We start from the raw sequence: 18696 nt of genomic DNA, 5'->3' as shown, positions 1-18696 counted from the left end.
TAAAATTTCTCCTAGAAATTTCTATTATAGAAATTTTAGGACTTGAATTTTTCCATTAAATTCCAATTCCACAAAGCATGCTTCCTTTGTCTGCTTTAGATATCTCTTACATACATATGTTTGAATTCTTTCTGAGGGCACTCTAATGTGTGATGATTTATATATGTCACAAGACCACCTTTCTGTCCCTTTCAAAGAAAATTTCAGACAAAATATTCATCTTCTCACACAAACATTCAGGGTTTAAAGAGTAAAAGCCAGTTATACTTCTCTGATCCCCTTTTTAAAGTCGTATGTTCCTAAGGATGCCAGCTTTGAAAGGATGAATTAGTCACAGAACTTGTGAGCTCCGAGTGACCTAGTTTGCCTTCCTCTACAGATGGACAGACTGAAGCCCAGGGAAGTTAAGTGATCATGTAGGACTCAAATCAAGTATCTGTCAGCTACAAAATTCCTTATTGGCTGTGGCGTGGCCCTTTAATTTATTGCTGCTGTTGTGGTCAGACTGTGACCTTGTCTCTGGCCTTGCACATCCATCGCTCCATGGTGCTGAGTCCTCAGAGGTGCAGGCACTTCTTTTGGCTTATCTTATTTTCCAGATGCCAGCTCATCGTGGCCTAGAATGTCCTGCAGCCACAAGTGGGCCCACATCCCCATCTCTACTGCCATTTCTCAGGTCACAGATCCACACCCTCCCACCTGTGTCAACCCCAGTCCTGGCTACCTGCAGTGACTTCTCTTTGGGTATGACCTGGAAATAGAGGACTGGGTGATGAGCAAAAGGAGAATGCAAAGCTTACCTTTGACTCCTTGCTGGCTTGTCATGGTCAGAGGCAAGGTGTGTGTGGAATGAATGACATGTGTCCCCAATGTTTTGCCTGGCAGCTGGGAGTGCTGATAGAGTTTAGGACCACTGGCACCAAGGACAGGGATCTGGCAAAGCTTTCCTGTGAAATCTGGAGGGCATTGACATTTGTCCCTTGAACTGCACTGGCCACCATTCATACATGGAAGATGGCAAATTACTAAAAAGGAAAAGAGACAATGTGGAAATTCGGTTAGTTTCCTAAAGGTTAAATAATCAACCAGCACCTCCCCACCACCACCACAGACTTATACTTATCCTATTTTGGACACCCTATCCTGCTGGGGGTCAGTATACAGCCAAAGAGTTTCTATTATCTGTTAGCTTCTCCTGACGATGGAAAGGTATTTAGCTTCTATGAGCTGGTGACTGTTTGCCCCCAGCAACAAAAACAGTTCACAGGAGAAGAACTGAAGTAGGCTGACAAGACGGCAGTGAGTGATGGTGCCAAGCCTGATGACTTGGGGTTGATCCCCAGGACCACATGGTGGAAAGAGAGAAGTGACTCATGCAGAATGTTCTCTGACCTTCACGCATGCTCCCTGGCACAAAACAGACCCATATACATGCATATATAGACACATAAAGTAAATAAAAAGAGTATAACAAAACTACTATGTTTTGTTATACTCTCCCTGAATATGGATCTCAGCCAGAAGGCCTGAGCAGTCTAAGGGACCTCAGACAGTGGAACCAGGATGTATCCCAGGTGCACAAAAGGACCATGCTAACACAGCCCCCATGGAGGGATAACTGCCTTAATCTAGAGACAGGAGAGAAGTCCTAGTCCCTACTTCAAATGACCTGTCAGATCTACATGACCCCAACTGGATGGCATTGCCCTACATATGGAATTGGGGTGGAGGGGATGGGAAGGGAGGATGGTTAGGGTTCATGTGAGAGGGCAGAGAGGGTAAAAGAGAGGGAGGGGGGAGGGAAGGAAGGGGAACTGGGATCGACATGTAAAATAATAAATTAAATAAAAAATTCTTTCATTAATAAATTTGGATAGCATGTCAGGAGATGCCAGGAGATGGAAGTTATCATGGGAAAATAAGGGAAGAGAGAAACTGTTTCCCAAAACAGTGTCAATAATAGGGTGTTGGGTACACATGAGCTCCACTCCTCCCCCATGAGGTGAAGATAGTCCTCTTTCTTGGGTAATATCTATGTATTTCAGCTGCTTGTGTAATGAGGACTCATCGAAACATTAATGCTGGTTGTTTTTCTCCAACCAGCATTGTAACTGGCATATGCATACTCACATACACACATATACATGCATACAAAAAAAAGAAAGAAGGAAAGAAAGAAAGAAGGAAGGAAAGAAAGAAAGAAGGAAAGAAAGAAAGAAGGAAGGAAGAAAGGAAGGAAGGAAGGAAGGAAGGAAGAAAGGAAGGAAGAAAGGAAGGAAGAAAGGAAGGAAGGAAGAAAGAGCACTTCCCAAAAGTCGGAGCTGGGAGAAGTCTTTGAGAGAAAGCACAGTTGAGAACGCAGACACTGTGCAATGTAGAGAGATCATCTTCATAAAGGAAGAAGTAGCTTGTCCTGGAGAGAATGAATCAGTGTATCCTGTTAAACCCCAGGCTTTTAAAGAAAGGGAAGGGATTGGTTATAAGCTGGAAAGTGAAGTCTTACATCAGACCAAGAGGTTATTAAAGATGTGATAAGGGGTTGGGACTTTATTCCGTAATGGACAAGTTATCCTGAGGCTTGAAGGAGTGGATTAACAAGGTTGCCAGTGTGTTCCAGGGAGGCCATGCTGCACATGGCCTTCAGGGTTAGTTGAACAGAGAAGTGACAATGCTGGGAGGGTCAGTTTGGAAACTGTCATAATAAATGAGAGGCAAGTTGAAAACAAGGCTCGGGGTGATGGCAGCAAGCACTGAAAGGAATATGAAGTAATGTAATCTGCAAAGAGGTTCAGCAGACGGTGCAGGAAACTGAGAAGGTGGAGAAGGAAAGAGGGTGCTGGTACCCAGTCACAGCCCAGAAACTGTGTTCTAGGTCTATGTTTTCTCTTGAGTCAAACAACTCACATGAGCTGGGGTCTGGGGAACCTCTGAGCTTCCCCCTCATATCCCATGTACTCTGAGAATTACCAGGTAAAAGAACATGTGGTCAAAATGATTCCAGTATCCTTGTAACTCCTAGTTCAATTACAACTTCAACTTCAAAAAAAAAATCACATTTTGTCTCACTGGATGAGCTCAGTGTACACTGGGTAACAGTGAAGAGTCCCATACTTAAATATACTAATTTATTATGCAAATCTCCTATGAATAATTCACCAATGGACCACAGACTCTCTTTACTTCCAACTTGCAGGAATTTTATTGATCGCAGTACCCTGAAAAAATACATCCAATGTAAACTTCACTGTTAGTTCTATCCACCAAGCCCTTCAATAATGGTAGTTGTATTTCATGACCAATGCTTACTCCCATCACTCCTTTCAAGTTCTGCTGATGAGTAGGCCCTCACTACACATCCCTTTGTGGGAGGTAGTCCTGGCCTCCTAACTCCAAAGCAAAAAAAAAAAAAAAAAAAAAAAATCACAGAATGTTTAATGAAAGTGGATAATCAAAAAATGGAACGGACTTTAGAGAAGTAACAGTGAACTCTGAGAAGGAAAATCGCACAGTGCACTTATCCGGTAGTTCACTCCTTAGAGTTTGCTTCCAAAATTCTGTCCAAAAGGAAAGGGATGTAAGTGTATAGAGCAGTGATTCCCAACTTTCCTAATGCCATACCCCTTTAATACAGTTCCTCATGTAGTACTAACTCCAACCATAAAATTTTCTTCTTTGCTACTTCATAACTGTAATTTTGCTACTGTTATGAATCATAATGTAAATATCTGTATTTCCTGGTGGTCTTGGGTAACCCCCATGAAAGGGTCATTTGACCACAATGTAGTTAAGAACCACAGGTTGAGAACTGCCAGTTTAGAGGAAAGAAAAGAAACTCTATGTCCTAAGATATACAGTGAAAAGAACACCAACATGCTCACACTATTCTTGATTGGTCTCAATTAAAAAAAAAATAAAATACTTTAATTTTTCATGCTTCTATAATTTTCAATTGTAGACTAATAAAAAAATTAGCCTTACTGTTTTGTTTTCATTGTTCTACATATTTATATTTTCCCCTTTGATATTTTGGCAAAAATATTTAGAAGCTGTGCAGCTTGAGTTTTCCCATTCATTAAGGCAGGCATGGTGGCACACACCTTTAATCACAGCACTTAAGGAGCTAAGGCAGGTGGATCTCTGAGTTCAAGGCTGGTATGGTATACATAGCAAGTTCTAGACCACCCAAAGCTACATACTGAGACCCTTCCTAAATAAATAAAATTTTAACATATATAAATTGAAAACTGCTTTAATCTATACTGGCAAAAATTCATAGGAATAACCAACTTAAAAATTAATCAGTTGACTTTTACAAGATATTTCCACTAATGCTAATAGACTCTAAAAAGCAACATGGCCATAGGTCCCCTAAGTCTGTCTACCTTTCACTCCAGAGATGATGCCCCTGAAATTGTCCTGTGGAGAGTACCTAAAAGAACACAGCAGTCATCCATGAGCCCCAATAATCCTCTGGCCCCAGTCATCGGGAAACAGCTTCTGCCCAACCATTGTAATCACCAAAATGTTACTATTCATAATCACTCATGAATGAGGAACAAAATATCTACTGTTTTGTTCCAGCATTTTCTAAAATCTCAAGAATAGCAAGTAAAGGCTCTTGCCTCATCTCAACAACTTGAGATGGAGCTGTTTGCAGTAGGCAATCTGTTAAAAAGAGGTTAAAACTCTAAATCTTTTATATATTAAAAACAATTTAAATCAATCTACTGACTGTTAAGATTTAGCTATGAATAGTTTCTTTCTTTTTCAAAGTTTATGCCATTCCCTAAGCACCACTGTATGGCATATCATCTATATCATCAGTATTCTATAATGCCTTCTCAGAACATGGAAAGGAAAAAGAATGAATTATCCATTAGGTTGGCTTGAGAAGCCTGTGGTATGTAAGTTGTAACTTTGATTATGGCCCATATATTTTGGACAATCTAACTAGAAGGGAGAACATAGAATGCTGCCTGAGAAATGCCATAACCTTGTCAGCATGATATTTTGCTAGCCACCGCCATAATTCACCATCTTGCATCATATAGTCACCAGGGAATTGCTGTAATAACAAAAGGTATGTGGACTACTATCCTGTTATTCCAGAAAGTGTAATTTCATGATGACATCTCAAAGTATCTCATGATGCTACTATAAAAGACCAAAAGGAGCCAAAGGATCCTGCTTCAAGGAGCAAGTCAGAGTTTTTAAACTTATCAAGTGTTTCAGATGCTTTCCATCTTTCACTGTGCTCTGTAAAACAACTTGCAGTATTCAGAGACTTGGGATGGCAGAATTTTCATTCTACATTGCAAACTGGAACTCCATCTAAGTAACAAATGCTAAGGGCTTGGGTTCAAATACAAATAAGACGTCTTCTGAAACTCTATGCTATGATAATAGGCTACCTTTCTCTTTCTTTCCAGTCATCTCACTTGACTATTAAAAACACTTAAGCTGCTCATTCCGAAAAGGTGATCACACAATGTTCCAGCCCCTCTTGCAGCAGATCCTAAAAATTCTGCTTGCCCAGGACTTTCTGAGCCAAAGATGAGAGAGGAAAACCCTCCACATGAGGGAGGCCAGTGCACAGAACATGGGCGTGCATGGCATTGAGGGAAACAGCTGCTTCAACTATTTCAAGCCCACAACTTCATCTCTCACTAGAGGGATAATGTTCTCTTCAAGAACCTCAGCTCATTTCTGGATACTGTTTTGGTTTTTTGATTTTTGGTTTTTTTTCTTTGTTTTTTAAATACCCTAAAGGCAGTCAAAGTTTTATCACCTTAGTTCTCCTCCTTTTTGGTCATAAAGTAGATGGATACTGTAGCAATGTAAAGATTTCAGGTAATAAATATGTTCTATAATGATTGAGAGCTGGGTTAGGGAGGATGCACAGTGAAAGAACACTTGGGTAGCACAGACAAAGCTTTAGGTTACCTTTCCAACACTGGATAGTCTCTCTCTCTCTCTCTTTCTCTCTCTCTCTCTCTCTCTCTCTCACACACACACACACACACACACACTCACACACACAAACACACACACACACACTCACACACACACACTCTCTCTCTCACACACACACACACTCACACACACACAATCTCTCTCACACACAAGCACACTCTCCCTCCCTCTTTCACTCTCACTCTCTCACACACACACACACACTCTCTCTCTCACACACACACACACTCACACACAATCTCTCTCTCACACACAAGCACACTCTCCCTCCCTCTCTCACTCTCTCACACATGCTCTCTTTCTCTCTCTTACACACACACACACACACACACACACACAATCTCTCTTTCTCATTTTCCTCTTTCCCTTTGCTCTCTTCTTTTGAGCCAACTATAGATCCTAGGAACTGAAACAACACAGAGATGGAGATGTGTTTTCCTTTTAACTTAGTGTGTTTCACATCCCAAGAAGAGTTAGCAAAGTAGAGAGTCAAGGGGTGCCTAGATGATTTCCTTTACCCGAAGTCAAAACAAGGGAGAACATTATTTTTATCTGCTTTAAGAACTCAGATGGCCACTTTCATTCCCTCTCCACCAATAAGATGCCCAGCCAGAGAGGACACTGCTTCATGTGAAGATAAATATAGGGATTAACAAGAGTTAACTATAGCAATGACCACACACAAGAATTCCACAAATACAGAAAGGCTTTAATAATGCTTGTGGGCATTAGCGAAGTCTTCTATGCTGTGTCCTGTTTATACCCAGGAGATAGGAAGTCTAATTCTACATGCCAAAGCTTCCAATTTGGAATGGGACTATTCGTCATCTCAGCTTTGTTTATAATTTCCTCTTCATTAATCATCAACCTCACTACCACTGGGAGGTATCTCACTTCATCTAGGTTTATATTTTGCAAACCCCGAGGAACTTAGTAGATGGATCTTATCACCAAATTCCACTCCACAGTCTTCATTACACATACTGCCATAGAGGCGGCACCTACTGCTTCCCAATCCTTGAGTCACTTTTATCACCATCTGTAGTCATGCTGGAAAACTGTACACAATGGTAAACACCACAAATCACAGACACCTTAAGCTATGGACACCCTTGGAACACAGTCTTTAAAACCAAGGCTCCTTGATGATCATCATGCCTCCATTTACAAATGAAATGGCTGGGTGGTATAATGTCAGATTCTTCTTCATTCTTGAAATTATGATTCTCAGAACTCCAACCACATCATCCGTACCCACTAGCATCCATTCTGTGCAGAGAGCCATTCATCCTGGGAAACTGGGTGTGGCCGCAAAGGAGGTTGCCCTCCTTGCCAGTCACGTTAATGTACATTTGTGTGGAACCTGGCCCTAAACCATTCATAGACAACCTACTAATTAAACAGGACGCAAACTTCTATATCTCATCAAATGTGACTGACAGGGTTTAAAATGTAAAAGATGACATGGGGGACACTGTGTATCCTTCTAACTGCTCTCATGTTCAAGGGGCTGGCTGGATATCATCTGTTATAGTTTCACTACTTGGGGAGAAGAACATGGACATGTCAAACTGGAAAAATTACATACATAAAGAGAGACATATTTCATAAAGGCGATCATGGTCCTTCTCCATGCAGGCCACCTTAGCAGGACATTACTGCAGTTATCTATGTGTTGCCACTTCAGTCACTTTGGTCTGGCATTTTCTTTTATATCCTTGCAAAAGGCAGGCTTGCTCTGCTCTGCCATGTGATGTTCTGTGCTGCCTCAGGACCACAGCAGGTCCCCACTGGAAAGAAAGCCCCCATCAAAAGCCAACCAAGAACTAAACAAATATCTTTTCTTTTTAAACAGTTCCAGCTATGATATTCATTCATGGTGCGAGAAAATTCACAAAGGTACCTACACACACTAGAAAAAACAAATGGCTTTCCAGCTGAGCCCATAAAGCTCCTAGTTCCTGCAGAAGCATAGTAAATAAGAATCAAGAAGAAGGAAGCAACAAAAGACCATTTGCTGGAGAGCAGACAGAGAGTGCTCCTCTGGCTACAGAGGGCACCTTGGTGTATTATTGGTCCCCATAGTCTCATCATGAGTTCTGGTGAAGTGAGACAGGAAGGCTAGAAGCACCACGGGTATTTTTTCATTTAATGACTGTTTATTGTCTGTCTATAAGACACAGTTCTAACATTTGGCAAGATGAGCAGACAAAAACAGACAAAACTCTCAGCCCTTCTGGCACTTACTTTCCACCATCTTTGAGATGCTTTAAGAAGCAGGGCTGTTCTGGGGTCCCAAAGTTAAAGAGCCAGATAGGGTTGAAAAAAGAGTTCAATAACAGTTATCAAGTACTCATCCCAGCACTTCATGGAATGTAAGAGACCTAGGTATGACACACACCCAGTGTTCTGGGGGGGGACCTCTTTGGGGAAAAAGTGGACCGAAGACTTGGTGAGACTATAGCTCACCAGCATAAAGTAGTAGATGAGGAACACCCATTAGATTTGGGAGTAGCTTTTACAGGGTGCAAAGGAGATGAAGATAAGCAAGGGCTAAGGCATAATTTGTTTTAATAATTTTCACTACAGCATCTATGACTCACAAAGTAGTAATGCCTAGAGAGACATCCAAGTGATGGTTAAAATGCACATGCACACAGTATATATTTGCATACTTGCATACATACTCTTCATACTGTTTGTTGTTATGTATTCCTATATAATCTTAAGAATCCATATTTTAGTGTCTATACAATATTCCAAGTAGACAGAATATAGAGTATGTAAGTATTCCTCTATTGCTTGTTCAGTATACCTGCATTTTCATTTTAACTATTGCAGAGAAAACTTCAGGAAACATTCTCAAGAATATAATTTTATTTTTAGTAACTATAACTGCATGCACTCAAGCAATTTTTGTTGGTTGCTTAATAACTCTAAGTGACAAGCTAAGAGACATAGTAGACAAGTAAACACATGATTCCGTTAATCTGATGTAACTGCCCATCACTGGGGAGGACACAGAGCACAGACATGAAGAGCTCTGTGTAGTGGGATATTCACTTTGTCTCCTTCTGCTGCACTGACCACGCCCATTGGGGGTGGAGCCAGGGGCGGAAGTGACCTGGGGAACTAAGTCAGAGGAGGCCCAGGAGAGCGAGAGTGCTCTCTTGCAAGCCTCATGGGGACAGCAGGACTTCCCGAGGCATTCTTGGAAGGAGGAACCTGCTGATGTTCGCCTGTCTATGTTGTGAGTTATTTCTCCCTGAGTTGTTTCGCCTAATTGTTTATCCTGATCCTTATTAAACCGCCATAGCCCTGAACCAGACCTCCAGCAGTTGACTCCCTGATTTTATCAGTTAATGGCAGGATCTTAGGCATGTTGTTTAACACTTGTCTGCCCCATGTCTTCACCTGCAAAGCAATAATAATCACATGCAGCTCATATAGTTGTCGCATGGCTTGAGTGCATTTATACATAGTCAAAATATGCAAAACTTAGTGTCCCATAAGTACTCTGCCAAAATTAGCCATTACCATCAACTTCGTGGCTATATGGAAGATGCAATGGAAATACACAGGAAATGGGGAAGCCAAGACAGCATACTGGCAAGGAAAGAACATATACATAACCTAAAGCCAGATGAGCCATGCAATATACAGCCCACAAGCCTATCAACCACCCTTTTCAGAGTCTAGTGTAGGGCCATGAAATTGTTGGGTATCAGTAAATGAATCTTCCACAAAGAACATGCCAATAGCATCAACACAAATGTATAAAAACACAGAATTCACATCTACCTTAAAGAATAAGAAATATTGAGATCTGTTCCATTGGCGTTGAACTCTCCTCTACCCTCCTGCTTCTGTCTCCTAAGTACTGGGATCCCAGGTGTAACACTCAGGAAAGTCACATCATACTCAGTCCTCTTGGGATCTTTGTCTTACCAAGATGACTTTCATGGTGGCTTATATGAATGGTAGATCTTTGACTTTATTTGTCCTAGTGATGAATAGGTCTTTGTCAGTCTAGTTCCTGTTCACTTTGGTTCACTTGGGTACACAATTTTATACCTGCTTGTTTTACACAGATAACTTTATATGCTCGTTTCTCTCTATTCTATTGTTTCAATCCTTAAAATCCCAACACTCCTCCAAGTACCTGAGTCATCTATTTCATGCTAACATTAATTTTTAATCTTTCTTGATTAATCTATTTAACTTATTCCATCTAAAGGCTTTATTCACTATATAAATATGAATTATAACAATTTTTTCTGCAAACTTTATCTAAATATTTTAATATTGGTTATTAAACAAAATTTCCTTTCTCATGTTTTAAAGATAAGCAGTTACATTGGATAAAAAAACCCAAGGACAGATGGAGACATAACAGCGTAGAAAATGGAAAACTTGGCAGCTTCAGGTGAAGTAAGGAATGGGAGATCAGAGAAAAAAAATGAAGGATTTAAAAAAAAATCACCAAGACCCACTCAGACAAACACAAGGGCAGAGCAACATTCCCCAAGGGACATGAAAGGAGAAACACACTGGGCCATAAAATGAAATGGGGTCTATAAAATTCACTCTGAAAGCCAAAAGGAATAAATTCTGGGTGGACAATGTTTGGGAACCACTACTATAAACAAAACTCTGCATGGCCGTCTGCAGCTCCTTCTTCCCACCCTGCATGGCCTGTAACTTTCCCAGACCCCCACCTTACTGTCTGCCATACTGGAGGCATTTTCTCCTCCACCCTGTCTCTCCATGACTTTGATTATAATGTCTAGCCAAAGGTCTAGCTAGAGGTTGTCTACACTTCTCAGAATCAAAATGGGCTGAAAAAAAAAAAAATCAACTGAGGAGGTTCTTCTGTTATTGAGTTATTGGTGACTACTTCAGTTAGTAATAAAACAGTTTTAGTGCTGGAGACTAGGCTCACTGATTAAGAGCATCAGCTGCTCTTCCAGAGGACCTGGATTCAATTCCCAGCACCAACATAGCAGCTCACAACCATCTGTAATTACAGTTCTAGGGGATCCAACTCCCTCTTCTGGCCTCTGAGGGTAATGTATGCATATGGTACACAGACATACATCCAAGTAAAACATTCACACATATAAAATAGTAAAACTTAAACAAATAAACAGTATTCTTCACTGAAGAAATTCAAGTCAGAGGTTAAAGAAAGGCTATTCATAAATATAAAAGACTAACAATTTGCAGGGCTATATCACAGCTTGCACTTACACAATGTGTAGATTAGAAGAATATTAAATTATTCAGCTCATCTCCTCTATTCTTACATAGGAAATGGTGCTGCCCATAGTGGGCTAGGTCTTCCTTTAGCAATCTAAACAAACCACTTACCGGCCAATCATATCTAGATAATCCCTCTTGAGACAGTCTTCTCAGGTGATACTAGTGTTTAGTAACTAAGAACAAAGACTGATTAAAGTGTCCAATAGGCTAAAAAGGAATCTATGAACATAGCCAACTTACAGCAATGAAGGGGTTCCCAAATGGCTTCTAATTGGATAATTCCTGGGATACAGAGGCAGTTGTGTGGAATGCCACCAAACACCATCCTTGTTTATTTCACATTCTCTATAACTGCCTCAGGAAGAAGAGCCCATTCTGATCAAGTTTTTCCTCCATGCCCCATTTTGTCTCCTGATGTTCACATCATGCTCTGGTCTCACCAGTCACACACATATGGTTTTAGACATACTCTACCCTCTTCCTCCCAACTCACCATACTGTTACTTCAACCTAACCCTCTACATCAGCATGCTCAATAATGCTTTTCCTAGTGATGCCAGGCCAAACATGGTGGCATTTCCCATCCCTTCCACATAGTCCTAGAGCAACACAGAGTCATCTGCAATTCAGAGTTGAAAGGTTAACTGTCTTTGTTCATGTCAGTCTTCCCCAAATGATCCTGACCCCCAGAAGCATAGGAGATAGCCTCTGGGATTATGAACTTGCTGGGGCTTATTCCTGGAGGTAGAGGTACACGATAGCTGTCTAGTAAGTAGATAAATGAGTGTTTTACTATACATGCCTTTTTTAATTGGGAACATTCTGAATGGCAAATTATAGATGTTACAATTTACTAAGGTCTTCACATTGTCTTTCCTATCCCAAATCAGTAGCTGACATGTTTCACTTTTGCTTAGTCTTCCAAAATTACACACCTTATCTTTCATAATTACAGTTTTCTTTTGTGTACAAAGGTTTGGTCAATTTATTTAACATTTAATTTGATGTTGAAATTTTTAAGTCAGTAATAAAAAGTGGCTCTTGGGAAGGAAAGGAGGAAGGGAGGAAGGAAGGAAGAGAGGAAGGGAGGGAGGAAGGGAGGGAGGGAGGAAGGAAGGAAATTAGTTAAGAAGGAAGAAAAAAGTTCAGATTTTAAAGGTGGAAGATGTGAACCCAGGAGTCACTGCTAGCTGCTAGCTAGGAGTGTTCAGAGGACCCTGGGCATCAGTCTGCATACTTTTAGAAAGGAGTGGTGGGATTTGGCTAGTATATACAATTAGTTTTCAATTTTCGACTGTCCACTGCTTAAAAAAATCACACCATGGAAATTTCCAAGGTCAAATGTGAAATATCCAAAAGCCATGTGATTTGTGACTAGCTGGTGAGATGAGCCAAGATGTCTCCTTCCATTCAGCTTTGAAGGCTTGATATGTCAAGTTCAGGACTTCAGAAATCTTTCTTGAACTTGGAACATTCCACTAAATCAAGTCAATATGCATAAAGACTGACTTCCTGAAGATGATCCCGTCTAATCCTTAGTACTGGTTGGAGAGTGTGTTTCCAATTAACTCTTCTGCAAGGCTGCTCAGACTAGACTGGGCTGACTTCTGACATCCTGGTGTATACTCGAATACTCGGCACCACAATGAAACAATCAGACGTCAAGATTGTGTACAGGATAACAATCAGAGACAGAGAAAGGAAGTCAATTAAAACTACCATCATTAATCAGGACTAGAAAATTTTCCAAATCCTTTGGCAATATTCCTAAATAAACAGAAAAATAATCAGAGACATTGCTTGATTATATGAGGAAAAATTCCAGAAACCTTCCCTAATAATACTTCTGTTTCTTTCTCCTTTTCTTTTATGGTTAAATGATGAAGTTACAACTATATACAGATGATTTTAGGATTGAAATGTGCATACAGTGGTTTTCTTTCTGATACAAAATGAAATCTCTTTTAAAAGACACACACAATCACTGTCCTAATTTATACACACACACACACACACACACACACACACACACACACACACACACCTTTCCAAACCCATTTTAACCTGAAGTTAAAATTTATAACTTATAATTATATTTAGGTTGAATTATAGCAAATAATAAGAAAAGAAAAAATGGCTCATCCTGCTGTCTACTTTTAGAGTCTAGCTACTGTGGCAGAGGTAATGTTCTAAACTGAATTAGTTGGTGGGAAAGCAAAGCAGGAAAAAGGGCTCAGGTCACACCCTTTCATCTACAAATAGGGTCAATAGCACCAAAGCGTGAAACTTAGGAAGTCTACTTTACCTTTTTGTTTTTCTTGAGACAGGCTCCAAATCATCAAAGGCTATACAGACAAGGTCAACCTTGAACTTCTGATTCTCCAGACTCCACCTTCTAAGTGTTGGAATGCATAAGTAACTAGCTTTATGTGGTCTGGGGACTGAACCTAGGCATCTGGGTCAAAGCTCTTTGACTGGTTCATTTTCATATCTTAGCACGTCCCTGAATAGGGCGGATAGACTTAAATACATTTCTCACGTGACTCCTATTTTCGGGTCCATTACTTTTATCAAGATGGATACCCCACCTACTAAAAAAATATTAATCACCAACATTCCCAACTATAATAAAACTATCTTTTCTGTGGAGATTTTTCTTCCTACTGTACAATTTTAAAGTCTAGCACAATGGTTCTCAACCTTCCTAATGCTACAGCCCTTTAATACAGTTCCTCATGTTGTGGTGACCCCAACCATAAAATTATTTCATTGCTATTTTATAACTATAATTTTGCTACTGTTATCTAATATGTAATATAAATATCTGATATGCAGGATATCTGATACTCAACCCCCAAAGGGGCACAACCCCCAAGTTGAGCATTGCTGATTTAGTAAATGAGAATATTCCTATTCCAGAAGCCAAGAGGTATGAATCGTAGCCTTAGGTTTGTCTCACAAGGTTGACCTGAGTGACTTTGACTGACCGTGTCAGTCAGTTCTCTGCAATTTAGTCTATGTCAACATGCCCAACTTTTACTGCTTCTTTCTTCAATGTTTCCAATGTCTTGGTCCAAATATACTTGGACCAAATATACTTACTATCTTGTCCTCTGTGGACACAGCAACCTCCTTGGAAGTCTCCCCACTGCTTTTCTTACCCCTTTCTGATAAAATCTCTCCACACTATTCCCAGCTTGCACTCATTTATCTATATAAACTTTCTATGGCTGTCACCTAAAAGAGAGGATCAAATCTGACTTCTCAATAGAATTGGGATCAGAGCTTGTGCCCTGGGATATCTTGGTGAGAATGAAAGATCTCATTCATAGAACAGTGTGTTCCTTCCCCAGTGTTGTCTTCTTTATTAGACCCCTACAATTACCTCCCAGCCAGTTTTCTCCATTTCGACCTATTCCACAATTGCCAGACCATGAGTCCTAACTTCTTACAATTCCTGCACTCTGGGTCAAGATCCTATGTCAGTGGTTCTCAACTGTGGATTAGGATCCCTTTGAGGGCTGAACAACCCTTTCCATAGGGGTCACATATCAGATATTTACATTACAATTTATAACCACAGCAAAGTTACAGTTATAAAATAGCAACAAAATCATTTTATCCTTGGGGGCCACCACAACATGAGGAAATCTATTAAAGGGTCACAGCATGAAGAACGGTGAGAACCACTGCTTAATACCAGTGCACTAGCAAGCTTCCTGGCTAGGTTCTGAAAGAATTCCTCTTTCTATTCTGGTCAGTTTTGCCTCACTTCCCATATTCCATGACCCTCCCTTAGTGGGGTCTTCTGCTCAGTGAAGGCTTCTATGTACCTCCATGTACACTCACTGATCTATACACACACACACACATACACATACACACACACAAAGGAATGGATGAATGAATTAATTAATTAATTAATTAATTAATTAATAGATACATACATAGAAATTGCATGCAAACTCAAGGATGCCTACCATTATCAGCCTTGGGTAACCCACAAAGAGCATCTTACGGAGCATCAAAGTTGGGGACCAAAGAAATGTCAATGGTTTAAAAAGCATCCCAGTGGTGTCAACTTTGCAGCCCTCTCACAGAGACCAGGAGACTGAAAGGTTTACACAGACCTATGGAAGAGCACTGTTGACAGCACAGTTCTTTTTATTCTAACTGACACCCAAATAAGAAGAGTAGCAATGACTTAAGTGAAGTGGCAGCTTCAGTCAGCATCCTAATGGCATTTGAATGGCTTCTGGTACTGTCCATGTGTGTAACAACAGTTTTCCTATAGCCTTCCTCCCAAGCCTCAGCTCTGTGTATACATACCTAGGATTATAACCAGAATACTTCAAGAGTTCCTGTATTCTTTGCATTATATTCACACACTGATACAGTCATATCAAAGATAAAGTATTTTGAAGCTTCCTATTCCTTAGACCCAGAGGAACACACACTCAACTCTCCATGTTAGCCAAGGGCCAAATGACAGTAGCTCCTGATGGTAGGTGACAGATTTCTTCTGAATCCCTCATACAACATTTCATTACCATCTAACATTGTTAATTCCTGTTTTTAAAAAAAAATCAAAGAATAAATGAAATGGCAATGAAATTAAATAATTAATTCTATTATTGAATACAAAGCTTCCCCTACCACTGGGAGGAGAATGACTATGGTGTGGAGAAATCAGACCTTATTCATAATCTTCATGAGGGGTTTACGATTCATACGATTCATCATCCAACTACCAGCAGACCAATCAGTCAACAGCCAAGTAGATGAAAGATGGTGGCTCTAACTGATCATGTGTGGGTGTTATCACCATGGTTTGTTAAGACAACGTAAACTTGAGTTGAGGGCAAGGACAAAATTCCTGCTTTTAGCATTAGCTTAAAATTGGTCAGAGTTCTTGTGATTAAAATGGAAAATTCTGGGTTTTATAACTGGAATCCCCATGGAAAATGGGAAAGCCAAAGATTGACAGAATTTTCCAAGTAATTACTAGATGTATGGTTACAATATGCACAGATTTCCTCAAGTAAATAAAAAAAAATAATCATTAAAAACTTATTTTAGAAAAAAAATCCCCAAAAAAGGAAGGGGCAAAAGATTACTCCTTAAATATCTAAATAAAAATTAAAACAAATAAACAAACAAAAGAAATGCTTTTGATTTTCAAGGTGGTGTTTGACCACTCTCTTTATGACCACTTACTGATGTATAATTCTATGGATGCATTTATGAGCAAATGTAAATTCATTAAATAAGCCTCAGTCACAAAAAGGAGACAGGACAATATTTTCATTAAATGTCCTCTTGTGAGTCAGACAAAAGGCAGAATTTATTTATAAATGACTGTTACTCTGTTTCAAATAATGAAATCTACCAATTAAGTTCTGGAGTGTGTATTTCTCAGGCGCCTATGAAGTTATCAAGGGATGTTAGCAAGCATATTCCATCAACAAGCCACCCCATGGTCACCTGAAAGAAGCAATTCAAAAGCCACCATGGGGATGAGCAAAGACCTGGATGAAGGCTGTCTAGAATACACCAGGGAGTTCTTAGTCACAACCAAATGATTCAGAATTTCTTAGCCTGGTTGTAAATTAAAAACTATCATGTGACTGTTTAGTCTAAAATGAAGGTTATTTAATATGCTCCATATAAATCTCTTGAAGGTTTCTCCTTTCCAGGTTAATAAAATGCATTGAGCACTTGCACTCCATAGACTTAGAGCCCAACAATAACGTAAATGATCACATATTTATTAAATGCTTTGCTTCCACAGTCAATATTATTCATTCATCAATGTTCTGTATTTATTCACAACATGTGAGGAGAGCATGGCTCAGGAAGCTTCCTGTTTGAGGTACAAAGATTCTGAGTCCTCTTTTCCACCCAGTATATTTATGACCTCCTCTACTTCGTCTGCAGGCCTGTGTATGACATCTTTTTACCCCAAGTTACAGAGAACTGAGATTTAACACTCTTCTCAAAGAACACTATTAATGCACGATGGAGTCAAAGTTAGGTTAAAAGAAGTCCACAAACGCCTGAATAAAGAATAACATATTTATCTGGGGAGCACCCACACAATGATGGTAAATAACTGCCCCTGAAGATACAGGATCTGCAACCCAGGATGCTGGGATCACAACCCAAGAATCAACCGAGTGAGCCCCTCCTCTTCCTTATAAGATGTCACATCTGCACACTGAAGCCATTGCCTCAAGTATTTTTGGCTGAACAAGATGCCACTACAGGAGTCAAGATTCAAAGTCCACCATGCTATCTCCAGAGGTGCACATCGTACCAGTGATTCTGGAAAAGCCAGGAAAGAATAACAAAGAACCTGTCTCCATAGAAATGGCAATTGGATTTCTGGAAACATGGGGGAGCAGCAGCTGTGGGGTAGGCGCTATCCTCTCCTCTTCATAAAATAATTAACCTTTCACAGTTCTCGTTGGGCCTGAATGAACACTCAATATACAGTGCCAAGAAGCCTCTGACACAACCAATCCATGAAATAAAATCCTTTGTAAATCCTTGACTTGAGGACCATAATGACCGATAAATAACAATGAGGCAGAAATGTGGCTATAACCACAAGGGCCAGCATCTAGCTGCCAAGATTCTCATCTACAGTCTCTACTCAATCTGAACAGAGCTTTAAAAAATCCACTTCTACAGCCTATCAACCAAACTAGACTTAATCCTTACACAGTTCCTTCTATTATACTGATCATTATTGTGGGAACAAAACAGAGAGGATGTGATGTCTCCTCTGTAAAAGCTTAGAAGATTCTACAGAAAATAGAATTTACACAAGCCTTCAAGCTCTTGGGAGGGCCAGCCAAGGACGCTGACACAATCAATCAAAATATTCCTTTGGACACAGCAGTGCCCTAACCACATGAATGACCCACTCACAGTCATCCAAGGCACTTGGATTCCATTAAGCTCAAGTTTTTCTATTCTTCTCCCAACAATTAAAAGGGTAAGCCTTCTCAAGACCCTAATAAATTGACTCTCTGTGGTTACAGAGATGGAAATTATCCACAACAGTTGTTTTTGCAGTTGGATTCTCTCTCTGAGTTGAGTACCCTAAGTGACAGGTCTCGATTCCACAGCAGTCAGTGGAAGTGATATTTATTTCTCAGGATGAAGAGAAGCAGATGGGAGAATGCTTAATAAATCTATGCAGGGTACACACAGAGTCCACGGTCAACTTCACTCTTGCTTTCCCACCTTGGAACCAATTTTATTTTGGAAAGATTCCTTTTCTGATAAAGCTACAGACTGCCACACAACAAGACAAAGAAACCCAAAATTAATGAGCTTGGGTAACCCAAGATTCTGGGTAGGTTAGTGACTAATAAATAGAGGCTCCCTCACCAGAGTTCCTGGTGTGTGTATCTGTCTGCTATGTCTGCATGTCTGTGTATATGTGTATGTGTG

At 40.1% G+C, this 18696-nt stretch overlaps 1 protein-coding gene across 5 annotated transcripts in view; it reads right to left on the bottom strand.

Annotated features, from left to right (window-relative positions):
* Positions 1 to 18696, bottom strand: part of Ltbp1 (latent transforming growth factor beta binding protein 1) — a 385515-nt gene that overhangs the window by 167462 nt on the left and 199357 nt on the right. For all 5 annotated transcript variants that reach the window (XM_051181870.1, XM_051181869.1, XM_051181868.1 and 2 more), the window contains one exon: positions 801 to 1025. In XM_051181870.1, coding sequence (XP_051037827.1) covers positions 801 to 1025 — 225 coding nt within the window. The remainder of the gene's footprint in view (positions 1 to 800; positions 1026 to 18696) is intronic.

This window comes from Phodopus roborovskii, unplaced genomic scaffold (genome assembly GCF_943737965.1).
Source record: "Phodopus roborovskii unplaced genomic scaffold, PHOROB, whole genome shotgun sequence".
NCBI lineage: Eukaryota > Metazoa > Chordata > Mammalia > Rodentia > Cricetidae > Phodopus > Phodopus roborovskii.
The sequence above is the reverse complement of the archived record's forward strand: the minus strand, read 5'-3'. Positions and strand labels throughout refer to the sequence as shown.